Source organism: Danio rerio, chromosome 24 (assembly GCF_049306965.1).
Source record: "Danio rerio strain Tuebingen ecotype United States chromosome 24, GRCz12tu, whole genome shotgun sequence".
Classification (NCBI taxonomy): Eukaryota; Metazoa; Chordata; class Actinopteri; order Cypriniformes; family Danionidae; genus Danio; species Danio rerio.
Window position 1 is genome coordinate 21,476,464 of NC_133199.1, and position 13,537 is coordinate 21,490,000.

General features: G+C 35.8%; 1 protein-coding gene and 1 long non-coding RNA gene across 6 annotated transcripts in view; one reads left to right on the top strand and one right to left on the bottom strand.

The window, feature by feature from the left end:
• The window catches only part of LOC110438351 (uncharacterized), a 29,614-nt gene extending 27,581 nt beyond the window's left edge, over positions 1-2,033 (top strand). Inside the window, exon 2 of the long non-coding RNA XR_002456626.2 lies at positions 1,764-2,033. This is a non-coding gene — a long non-coding RNA (uncharacterized lncRNA). The remainder of the gene's footprint in view (positions 1-1,763) is intronic.
• cntnap2a (contactin associated protein 2a) overlaps positions 1-13,537 on the bottom strand; it is a 760,628-nt gene that overhangs the window by 185,057 nt on the left and 562,034 nt on the right. For 3 of the 5 annotated variants that reach the window (XR_012399148.1, XM_009297353.4, NM_001281991.1), the window contains 2 exon segments: positions 13,132-13,288; positions 5,313-5,440 (listed from right to left, as the gene is read on the bottom strand). Coding sequence is in view for 3 of the 5 variants with exons in the window: in XM_009297353.4 (XP_009295628.1) it covers positions 5,313-5,440; positions 13,132-13,288 (285 nt within the window). In the remaining 2 variants the exon portion in view is untranslated. 5 annotated transcript variants of the gene reach the window in all.

Consider the following 13,537-nt stretch of genomic DNA (forward strand, 5'->3'; position numbering starts at 1 on the left):
TAAGTACTTGATAAGCTATTTTTTTTCTAAAGCAACATTTTGGCATAAAAAAAAACAGAGGCTTGAATCCAGCTGTTAAACCATCAACTTTAGAATTACTTCAGTGGCATCGAAAGTAGTGTTCTGAGAGCAAAAGTGATCTACCAATAATCGGTCCCACTTTATATTAAGTGTCCTTAACTACTATGTACTTACATCAAAAAATAAATACAATATACTTACTGTGTTTATAATGTATTTGAGAACACTTGTGGTGCTTTTGAGTTGGGATAGAGGTTGGGTTATGGACAGGTTTGGTGGCATGGGTAGGTTTAAGGGTGGGTTAAGGTGTAAGGGATGGTCAACAGTGTATTTACAAATGTAACTACAAAAGTTAACTACAGATGTAATTACATACATGTATTTAATCAAGCATAAGTACAAAGTAAACGCATGTATTTACACTATAAGTACATTTTAACAAACTATTAATTCCTGTGTAAGTACATATTAGTTAAGGCCACTTAATATAAAGTGGGACCCAATAATCTACTCTTAGCTGCTGACCAAGGGTGCATCTCACTATTAGTTTTACTTAATCTTAGTGCAGCATTTGACACCATTGACCACAATATCCTCATAAATCGCTTAAAGTCTGCAGGTGTCCAGGGACAAGCTCTACAGTGGTTTAAGTCATACTTTACTGATCGTTACCAGTTTGTGTACATTAATGGACAGCCTTCACAAGTCAGCCTAGTAAAGTATGGGGTGCCTCAAGGATCAGTTTTAGGCCCTTTGCTGTTTACAATGTACATGCAACCTCTGGGTGACATTATTAGAAGACATGGGATCAGCTTTCACTGCAATGCAGATGATACTCAATTATATATTTCAACTAAGCCTGATGAGATGTCTGAACTGTCTAAGCTAAATAAGTATATTAAAGATGTTAAAGACCAACAATTTTCTTCTCTTACACAAAACAAAATTATTACTTATTGGGCCTAAATCCTGTACACAGCAGATCTCGCAACTCAATCTACAATTAGAGGGATAGAAAGTTAGTGTTATTGCTACTATAAAAGATCTGGGTGTCATATTAGACAGCAATCTATCTTTTGAAAAACATATATCCCATGTCACAAAAACTGCCTTCTTTTATCTGAGAAATAACGCTAAATTACAAAGTATGCTGTCCATCTCAGATGCAGAAAAGCTAGTCCATGCTTTTATGATTTCTAGGCTGGACTACTATAACACACTGCCCAGCATCCTCTATTAACAGACTTCAGCTAGTACAAAATACAGCTGTCAGAGTTTTTAACTGGTCTAGAAAATATGATCATATCACCCCAATTTTATCCTCCTTACACTGGTTGCCTGTTAAGTTTTGTACTGAATTTAAAATATTGCTTCTTACATATAAAGCGTTAAATAATCTAGCTCCTGTTTATCTAACCAACCTTCTGTCTCACTATAATCCAACTCGCTCTTTAAGATCTCAAAACTCAGGGCTTCTGGTAGTACCTAGAATAGCAATGTCGAGTAAAGGAGGCCGAACCTTCTTGGTTATGACTCCTAAACTCTGGAATAGCCTTCCTGATAATGTCCGAGGCTCAGACACACTCTCCCAATTCATAACTAGATTAAAAACCTATCTGTTCAGTAAAACATACACTCCGTGCATCACTTAGTGGGTTTCCATACAGGTTTCTGCATCATGTTTATATACACTATGAACAGCACCTATGCTTATTATTCTCTTTATTCTCCATTTCCATCAGGGGATACTCATTCTGAGGTCCTCAGATTGATCCAAGACCGGAGACGAGATGATCCCAAGGTTTCCATATCCTGGACCAGGCCGAATCCTGAGCAGCTGCTGTAGTGGTCATGGAGGAGTGGAGCGCATGAGATTTATTCCTGTGACACCCCAGGGACAGACGAGTCTTTGCTGAGGCCCAGCCTCCAGCCTCCAGCCTCCACTGCTGAGACTGCAGCTCTGCACAAGACGTTTGGCCAGCGGAGAAATTAAAATGGTTGTGCCCAAATGAGTCTGGTTTCTCTCAAGGTTTTTTTTCTTCTTCTTTTTCGCTTATTGGTGAGGTTTTTTTTTTTCCCTCTCCGCTGTCGCCACTAGCTTGCATGGTTTGGGATCTGTAGAGCTGCGCATCAATGGATTTGCTCTCCAGTGTCTAAACCCTCAGTAGTGATTATTAAACCACACTGAACTGAGCTGGGCTGCGTTTCCCAAAAGCATCGTAAGCCTAAGAAGTTCGTAGAAATGATCGTACGACTGATCTTAATATTACGGTCTGTTTCCCAAAAGCATCGTAACTTAAGTAGCACTTGAAAATCTTAGTGGATCTACGAGTGCTCTGGAGTAATCGTAAAGCCTTAAGTGCATCGTAAGGAGACAGAGTTATGAGGGCACCTGCTGGACAACCGGCAAATTGCACCTACAATTTACTTCTCTTCAAAGTCATTATTCATTTTATTTGTACGTATCTCTATTCATTTATATTTTTGTCCTATTAGCAAATGCACATCAGGTGGGGATAATTAGGCTAAACTTTTCAAAAATAAATGTAAGAGCTTATTTATTTATTTATTTATTTACTTATTTATTTATTTTGATGTGAGATAAGCAATTTTTGATAAAGAAATTGTTAAATAAGTCTACTTAATTAAGGTTTCATATAAATATCGAAAATGATGCTGATGTCATTTCCGGCAAGAACTGTTAGAATTAGTTTTATGCGAGATTGGAGCAAGACAGTGTTTTTACAGTACGACATTTCCAGTTAATTTATGTTTTTAAACTGGCTCAAAAATATTTTTTTTATGTTATTCGAGTTGAATATACATTCACACAAGTAGAAGAACAATTATATGGATTGCTATAACATGTGCAACAATAACGAGCCATTCTATAGCGTGACATTTCAGCACTTAACAAACGGATAGCGACTCCTAAGTTAGCTGGGCTACGTGCAATTGTGTTAAGTGCATTTTTGGGAAACGCACGTGAAACAATAACGAACGTTCGCAAAATGACTCGTAGAAAACGCTCTTAAGTGCTAAGATCAATCGTTATCGGGAAACGCAGCCCTGAACTGAACTTAAACACTAAAAAACTGAACTACACTGTTCCAATTTACTTTGACCTTTTATGTGAAGCTGCTTTGATACAATCTACATTGTAAAAGCGCTATACAAATTACGGTGAATTGAATTGAAAAAGTGAATAATAAACTATAGAAAAAAACAACTCAATGGATAAACAATGTCAATTTATATTCACAAATGTGAAAATTATGGCATTTCACCTTGGTCAGGATACAAAACAGAAATACACATGTTCCTAAGTGTTGCTTGGAACAACCCTAAAACGCAAGTGAACTGAATAGCCGGACAAACAGTTTCAAGTCACAGGTGTGCAGGAACAAAAGAAAAAAATAAAAGCGGAAAAAACCCACAGCATTCAACGTTCTTGTCTAACAGGTGAGTATAATTGAATGCACCTGATCTAAGTAATAAGCCAGATACAATTAACAGGAATAATGAGGCATACAAATGCATCATTTCACATGGTGATGATAGTGAGGGATGGCTCTGTATTTTACCCTTGGGTTCTCTGTCTCGCTCTGGTGAAACTTGGGCATTTATAATTGCATCCATCTAAAAAAGGCACTGTTTTAATGTCTCCTTCGTGAGTTATGCACAATTGCTCTAAAAAAAAAAAAAATTAATAAAGATATTGCAAGCAGGCTATTGACACCAATTTAAAAAATGACTGGCAGGAGACCTCTGTGGGATGTAATGATGATTGAAAAGTTTGATTGGTGATAACAGCATCAGTATAGTTATGCTGGAGGCATCTGGCTTTCTGTCTTTTTTTAATGTCTATTGACAACAGGCTGACCTTGAAAAGTGCTAAACATCTATTTAATAAAGATGCCATTAAAACAAGCCCTTTGGCAATAGATTACAACCAAATGGCAACCTCCCGCTCTCCCTTGTGAAGCCAATACAGAACTAACTAAAACTCCAGTTCATCGACTCGCCTTTGGGGTCTGGCTCCAGGAACTCCACACGTTAACTAACTGCCATGCTAAATTGACCTATTTTACAGCTGATAAAACCATGTTTAGATCCTGGTACAAAAGATGGTTTTGGTACATAAAGCTAATATTACCCTGTATGACAACAGTAAGGTGGTGCATTTTTTTTAACTCATCTGTTTTATTTTTATGCAGTTATATTAAGTCTACATTATTAAGAGCATGGTCACTTGAGTGACTAGCTAGGTCTTGCTGATCGCTGTTATGTCACCTCAGCTGATTCCGGCTGATTAGCCGCTGAGCTTGGCATATACATCATTTTTTTATTGTTTTATGTAGCTTTACATAGTCAATTTTGAAATTATTTCCTACAATTATCAGATAATATGACATGCTGTGTGCACTTAATTGTGCTCACAAACTATTCAAGCAGCTTCCATTTTCCAGGTGAGGGCAATTCTTATATACCATCTCTATAAATGTATTTGTTTTATTTAAGATACTTTATCATTTATAGTTTTCTTTAAACCTGTAATGCACTCTAGTATCAGACAGATTGATTAGCTGTAGGCTAGCAAACAGTCATCTGAAACATTGTCATACAGTGTTATGCCTGGATTTCATAAATAGCCTTGCATTTACTAACGCAGACTATATTTGAAGTATTTGAGACTTATTTGCAATCTTCCTCCTGTAGAAAAACACCTTAAGAACAATGTTTAGTGGCTCAATGTAAACACTAAACACTTTATTGATATAGTATACATCCAAGCACATGTGGTCAGAACACAAACGAGTCACAGGTGATGATGTATTAAGTGTTTCCCCTAAAGAAAAGCCAGTCTAAGCAAATATGCTGGCAGGCATGTTTAGCTCCACTGATGCTTCGCCTCTTAGCCCTTTTTTGGGCACCCCAGCTGGTTCAATGACGTGCGAACAAAATGGCAATGGTTAACCACACCTACTTGTAGCTTAATTTGTGCTCTTCAGAAACCTATGGGTGACGTCACGGATACTATGTCCACATCTTTTACAGTCTATGATTTCAACAGAAAGTCAACATGTAAAGCTTCATTTAGACTTGCACTAAGTAACAATAATCACACATGTGAAGGAAAAGCAGTGTGCAAACAACATTTCACAGTTAAATTTGAAAAAAAAAAAAAAACATTAACAACCTAAGCAGTCCTTTATGCTCATGCAATAATACACAAGAGCATTTTTTGTGAGCCAAAGCAGGATATTATTTAAATAAAGAAACAGACTTACGGTCTCCATGGCAACGAAGAGGTCCCACGGTCAACTTGGCTTCCGAACCGGGTCGATTTGTGTCCCCGACAGCCACTTGACTGACCGGTAAATGGTCTTTATACACCAGAAGTCCGGAATCATCCCTCCTACCAAACAAAGCAATTTTGAATTAGTTGAGAATTAGTGGAGGTAAAAAAACATTGACTTATTTCTCTTTTCCGCTTACAATAAAACCACTTTATTTTGACTTGCATGTGTGGGTCAAGGTGCATTTACTGTAAATATAGAGTTTAATTTGCACCTACAGTAAATTGCATTCACAGTTCACACTTGTGCTTTTAAGTGTTTTAGCGCTGTTTAGTTTATTCACAAAGCGTCAACACTGAACTGAGCAGTTGCTTTATGGTCAAAACGGTAACAGTACAAAGCAAGAACAATAACATATTAACATTAAAGCTACAAGCAGCGATGAAAGGGACCTCGCACCCTTAGGATGACAGAGAACAGGGGACAACAATTTAAGCTATTTTTAAAAATCTTATAAAATCACAGATTTATGCCAAACTTCTGCAAACTTCTGCACTGTGCAAAAAAAAGAACAGCTTCTACTATGCCTAAATTCGGGCGATTCCCCCTCGCCTCCAAAACATGGCCAGCTGCACAGAATGAGTGTTCGCTTGCACCGCTTGTTGAAGGAATGTTTCTCACAGAACGATAGCAGATTTTCTTCTGATGGCTCCTCTAACTGAAAGTTTAAACAATACTTTAGCATTTCATTCATTAGTTTGGGCGTCTCATCTTCCCATTCTGCAAAGCCAACTCTCAGCTTTTTCGCTGGTCCACTGCCATGTCCCTCTACATCCACCTGCAACCCACCCGCAATTAATCATAATGTATTTTTTATTACCCAACTCGCCCGACTCATGGATTATCGGCTAATATAACTGCCATCCGTGCATCACTAATTGGCATGTAAACATGTTCAGGTCAAGACTGTTATCAAACTTTTGAATTTTGAGGCAGATTGGACAATGTATGCCAGAGTTATAGCAACTTCCTGTTTCGTGGAAAATAAACAAAGTTTGAGAGACCACCACAAACATGCCCTTCGACAAAGACTCTAGATCTTCACAATTTAATTTTCGCCAAGAACATGACAAAACACAATTTTGGTGTTGATCTGATGAAATCCCAAGGAGGAGTTCATTAAAGTACAACGCCTAGAAATGACAAAAACTGCCCTTTTTTGGCAGAGAAAGTTAAAAATATCTGACTTCCTGTTGGGTTTGAGATTTTGCTTCAAGATACTTTTTTGAAGGTTTTGGCATGTTTGATGTGTTTGACAATTTTCGTACATGTGCATGAAATGTAGCTCGGGGGCCAGTCCGTCAAATGTGTATAGGTGGTGCTGTCAGTATCGAGTAATCAGTATCTAGAGAAAAATCTTGACGCAGACTGATGTTTAACAGGCTAATTATACAAGACATGATTCATTTTTGTGAGTTTACTGAGTACTGTTTTTTTCAATGTTCAGTTATGTTTACTTCGAACTTAATAGTGTTACAAGAAAAAGCATGTGAACCTTTTGGGATAACTGGATTTCGGCATACATTTCATATAAATGTGTTCATCTAATGTCACAACAATAAAAAAAAACAGTTAGCTAAACTAACATTATACATATATTATATGTTTTCATGTTTTTATTGAACACAACATGGAAACATTCGCAAGAGAAGATCCCTACATTGTATTCATTAATCCCTATACTTCCTCATACTTTATTGCTCCCTATCTGAACTTAGAAAATCTTTACTTCACATTGTAATATTAATTTACAGATTTTGCAGTGCCACACATACATGACGCTTTTCAGCCATGATTTGGATGTCTCACACACATTTTGGGAATCTTAAAATATCCCTATGCCCTAGGCTGAAATTTGTTGTCTTTGATCACTGTTTTGACATGCTCAACAACAGCCAGTTAATTGCTGTTGCAATCAAATTTACCGTCTGAAGAAATGCTGAAAGTGTCAGAAGATTTCAGATACTTTCCTGCAGAGTGATGCTTTTAAGACATGCATCAAACTAAGAACCAATGAAAGAACTGACCCTGATGATGCAATCAGCGCAACAGCTTTAAACCACCTTGGGCAAAAGTAAAAAAATTAAAATAAAATAAAATCAGATTTTATTATGAAGGCATGTTATGAGTAAAATTAATGTTACATAGTGCTGATTGATGTTTGCTGTGAGGTATAATTTCATAGCACAAGTTATAGATTGATTCGTCTGTGGCATCTGTAGCGTTGATGTGTAGTGTCTTGATCATTGTTCAGTCTGACAAGTTACAATCAAAAGGAATTTTTTTTTTTTAAATCACGCAACCTAAGTTGGGCTTTACTTGATAATTGTAAAGACTGACAGAAAACTTCAATATACACAACAAATAAAATGATATTGTTAATCTAGTGCTAGTGTGCACTCTCAGAAATGAAGGTACAGGAGCTGTCACTGGGGCAGTACCTTTCAAAAGATACATATTTGTAAGAATCCACAGCGGGACGATATGGGTGCATATCAGTACTCAAATTTACCCAAAAAGTACCTTTGAGGTACGATTATGAACCCTTCAGGTACAAATATTTACCTTTTGAAAAGGTACTGCCCGTGACAGCTCCCGTACCTTTATTTCTGAGAGTGTAGTTTACCCATGAAAGATTAGTGTAAGAATATCTCGGCCATATGGTTATTATATCACACAAGCCTAGCATATAATTTAATAAAACATGTGGTAAAACTCCAATAGTATGCATCTTTCATTAAGCATTACCAAATAGTGAACTCTATATTAACAGATGTTAGTAAGCAGTTTATAACTGCAGATACAGATGCTCTATTTTTGACATTATTATTAGTAATATTAATTAATTAATTAATATTAATTATTAGCTTCCTTCAATTTTTTTTCTTCTTTTTTAAATATTTTCCAAATGATGTTTAACAGAGCAAGGACATTTTCACAGTATGTCTGATAATATATTTTTTTCTTTTGGAGAAAGTCTTATTTGTTATATTTCGGCTAGAATAAAAGCAGTTTTGAATTTTTTATGAACCATTTTAGGGACAAAATTATTAGCCTAATAATTCTTGACTTCAACTATATATATATATATATATATATAAATATATATATATATATATATATATATATATATATATATATATATATATATATATATATATATATATATATATATATATATATTTATATATATATATATATATATATATATGTATGTATGTATATATATATGTATATATATGTATATATATATATGTATATATATATATATATATATATATATATATATATATATATATATATATATATATATATATATATATATATATATATATTAAGGACATTTTAAAGTCAAGAATAGAGCGTTTGTATCTGCAGCTATATACTGCTTACTAACATTTATTAATATAGAGCTAATGCATAAGAACAATTAATTGACTATTTGCTAATGCTTATTAAATCAGTCATAGTGTGTAGTTATTATAAAGTTATAATGTCAAATTTACTACTCATTTTAAAGGCAATATTCAGGGCTTTGCAAATAAATTCTTCGGGCACATACATGGAAGATACGGTATGGCAGATATCACACAGGTTTATTTTTTTATTTTTTTAAACACTTTTTATTAGAAACCTATATATTTGTTGCCTCATTATAAACGTGTGAAAAATTTAACAACATACATATTAAACTAACAAAAGATACATTAAAACAGACCATAAGCCTTTTTCAGGGTGGTACTGGATAAATATATAATCTGTAAATTTCACATTTTTTGTTCTGAAGCATGGTAAACATGTCTGACGGAAAACTTCCTAAAGCTTGAAGCTTTACTTTCCCCGTCTCTCCTGTTTTCAAAATTAGAGTCCCACATACAGTAAGAAATATATGTAAGAAAACAAGGGAAAAATATCACTGCTGTAATCTCACTAGGAAACATTGTGGCCAATTAAATGCAGCCTGGGGAGTGCTAATCAATCATAGCATGTGGAGTGCATATTAATGAACCCATATGCAATGTAACAGTCTGCGTTTTCATCTACATTTTACATGAGATTGAGGAAACAAAGTTGTTTGAGGGTCACACTATTCCATTTCAATGCACTGAACTCATAATTTAGCTAGATATATCTATATTTTCATTCTATGGCACCTTAAAATTTACCTAATATGAACTATTTCTGTCATACTTATCACTGTAAGAGTTTTAGCTCTCCTTCTTGGCAAGACTTAATACACTCATTAATGCACTAATAAGCGGAATGTTTGTTTTCTCTCAAAAGCAGCCCTCTGACACTGATGACTAGCTCTTTAATTACAGTAATACAATTTGTTTAATCAGTAGAAACACTCACTTCACACACTTTACAAAATGAATAAACAATACTCAACACATAGACCTCTCAGGTACATGTAGCATTATTTTAATGATGCTCACATTTTGCAATATGCCTTTTGAAAAATACAATTATGGATGGTAAACCTGTGGAAAAAAACAACAATGTGGTCAGGAATGAAGTGTGCTGCTTTGAAATCCAATGTCCTAATTTGTATCCATTATGCATGGTGGTTTGGTTTGCTTGGGGTTTACGACAAGTGGTGAGAGCAGCGCAATAACCCACTGTCCATCTGTGCATGGGCCATTAACACATATTACTGTGTGTTCAGCTAAACCAGCAAACACGAGAGGCAAAACCCTCACGTTCCAACAGTCTAAATATTCACAAGTAGCAAATCCAGCAGGAAAACATGCCTGTTAATACGACCCCACTCACGGACCGAGGCTATGTTTACCTTAAGGATATAGCATTGCAAAAATGATTTCAAAGCACATAGCATAATGAAACCAGTGCAAACAAACGCAACGTACATTATACAAACACACAGTTACCCAGCGGTACATAAAATCTGTTTGGTTATTACTTTCCACCAATCCATCCAATACACTTCCTGTGGAGAGCACACAGTTCTACAGCTGCTCCAATATATAGTGAGTTGCCTTCAAAGTGGCCATTCACACAAAACACATTTTTGCATTTAAAAATGTGGAATGAAGGGCAGCGGAATGAAAAAGAAAACATTTTTACACTGCATTGGTCAAACGTACTCCTCAAGTGTGTGTATATATAGAAAAACAATGGAAAACAACCTGCATTATGTGCGAATGTCCCCTTGAGGCTGTGACCTGTTATGAACTCTAATAAGCGAGCAGTTTGGAACGGTCTGCATAGACAGCAACTCTACACACCACTGTAATAGTGCTTTGCATGCGACTTTCTACTGATTTTGCGAGTCTGATGTTAGCATGTTGATATGCTACGTGTGCAATACTCTGATATACATACAAAATGTAGAGCACAAACAGAAATTGAGCATAACAATGCATTTTTATAACTCTGAACTTTTTATCAAAACTTTTTTTTTTTCTGTGTGAATGATTAAGTAGTAGAACTGCTTTGTGTGGACTAGTTAGTTAATGTAAGATAACCCAATTTCCGAGAGGGAACTGGGGACTTTTTTTTGTTAAGTGTTTAAAATATTATTAAAATCTCATATATTATTATCTTAACAACATATTTTTGCATGTTTTGTTTTTAAATTGCTGTTGGTTATGCATGCATATGGATACCAAAAACAAGGTAACAGATTAGTCAGTTGTGTGAATGATATACTTTAAAACATAATAATTGCATTATTTATTTAAAATGGGGTAACAATTTAGAAAATTGTATGCACAGACTATTTAATGTAAGGTAGCAAATTGTGTTCACATCATATTTGAAATATGTAACAAAAATATGATGCAGTGTACTTAGAATGAGGCAACAACTTAGTAAATTACATGCATGATGTATTTAAACATTACAAAATGTACAGGTAAAGTCAAGTGTGGTATGATATAATTAAAATGAAGTCATGAACTAGAACTGTGCACACAATATAGTTGCAAAACTGAAAAGTGTGTGCATAATATACTTAAATGGTAACAAATAGCACAAAATGTGCACAAAATCTACTTGAAAATGAGGTAATGTTAATAAGTCATGTGAACGATTGCCCAAAAACAAGATAACTAATTAAAATGAGTCAGGTCAACAAATATGAAATTGTGTGAACATTATACTTAAAATTAGGTAACACATTACTAAAATACACTCACCGATCACTTTATTAGGTACACCCGTAGAAGATTGAAAAAATGTTGCCTGGTCTGATGAGTCTCGATTTCAGATGCAACATTCAAATGGTAGGTTCAGAATTTGGCATCAACAACATGAAAGCATGGATCCATCCTGTCTTGTATCAACGGTTCAGGCTGGTGGTGGTGTATTGTGAGGGGGATATTTTCTAGGCACACTTTGGGACCATTAGTACCAATTGAGCATTATATCAATGCCACAGTCAAAGGTACCTGAGTTTTGTTGCTGACCATGTGCATCCCATTATGACTACAGTATACCCATCTTCTGCTGCCTACTTCTAACAGGATAATGCACCATGTCAAAAAGCGCAAATCATCTCAGACTGGTTTCTTGAATATGTCAATGAGTTTCCTGTACTCAAATGGCCTCCACAGTCATCTCAATCAATTAGAGCACCTTTGGGATGTGGTGGAACGGGAGATTCGCATCAAGGAAAGCAGCTGACAAATCTGCAGCAACTGTGTGATGCTATCATGTCAATATGGACCAAAATCTCTGAGGAAAATTTCCAGTACCTTGTTGAATCCATGCCATGAAGGATTAAGGCAGTTCTGAAGACCGAAAGGGGTTCAACCTGGTACTAGTAAGGTGTACCTAATAAAGTGGCCAGTGAGTGTATATTAGTGAACAATAAACAATTTGCTTATTTGTGGCTGGACTTCCTCCATTATTAAGCTTAAAGAGATAGTTCACTCAAAAATGAAAAGTTGATTCCAACATCATTTTAAAGCTTTAAAAGTTTCTTTGTTCTGTTGAACACAAAAAAAGATACTTTGAAAAATGCTGGTTGGAAAAAAAAATACTATGGAAGTCAATGGGTTACGGCAACCAGGATTTTTTTTTATATGTTCTGTAATGTTCAACTGATTCAAAATAAACTCAAGCAGGTTTTGAACAAATGGAGGATGAGCAAACAAACAAAATGTTTGGGTGAAATATTCCTTTTAAGCACTATGGGAATAGAAATACTAACAGACTACCTCTCCTCTTCACTTTGCACATCTAGGACTGAATGTATTGCATTAAGCTAGATTGTTAATGTCTCAGTTCTTTAACAGCTGACTGACATTAACAGCTGCCTTATAAAGGCCCATTAGGAAGGATGTAAATGAACGTGTCTCAAAGCAACACAAACCCACAGCATTCTAGGAGGCCGTCGGACGAATGACCCTTCCTCTGCAATATCGCCCACAGCTCTTTCTTTAGTAATGAAGCTACCAAACACACCAGCCAAAGCTTTTGTTGATGGAAATATCAGAGTTCGGCTTTACTCAAACTTCTTTATCAGTCCAATCTGTTTGTCATTTGCACAAGCGCTGAGGTCGAGACAACCGCGTCATGAAGCAGACACCGCTAGTTAATGAATACAGAGAGACAATAAGGCAGATGGGAACATGACATGCTTGTCTTTCATAAGTCTGATAGCTGGGCTAAGAAGGTCAGTAACTCGCAAATAGCAACTTAGTCCAAAGCTTATAATTAACAGCCGGCTTTGGCGATTGTCATGGAAACAGCATATTGGTAGTTAAATGAAGTGTCGGCTCACCACTGCTTCTGGTCCGCGTCACAGTTGCAGTAGTATTTGGAGTCGCTGCAGTTGCGCTCGATGCCACAAGCACACTTCTGAATGCCAGGAGCAGATCCGCCCCAGTAGAAGTGCTTCTCGTTACCGCGGCCCACCCACCATGTGTAGGGCGTCCCATCTGCAAACACAGAGAGAAGAGATCCAATTATTCAAATATTTATTGTGTCCATTTTAACATATTAGCTATGAAATATTAATTAATGCTTGTCTACTTATAATTTCTTTATCCAATCAACCATCCATCCATCATTTCATAACCTCTACATTCATTTATCCATCTATCATTTTGTCATCTATCTGTCCATCTCTTCCACCATCTATCTATTTTATCATTTGCAGGTCTATCCATCTATATTTCATGATCTCA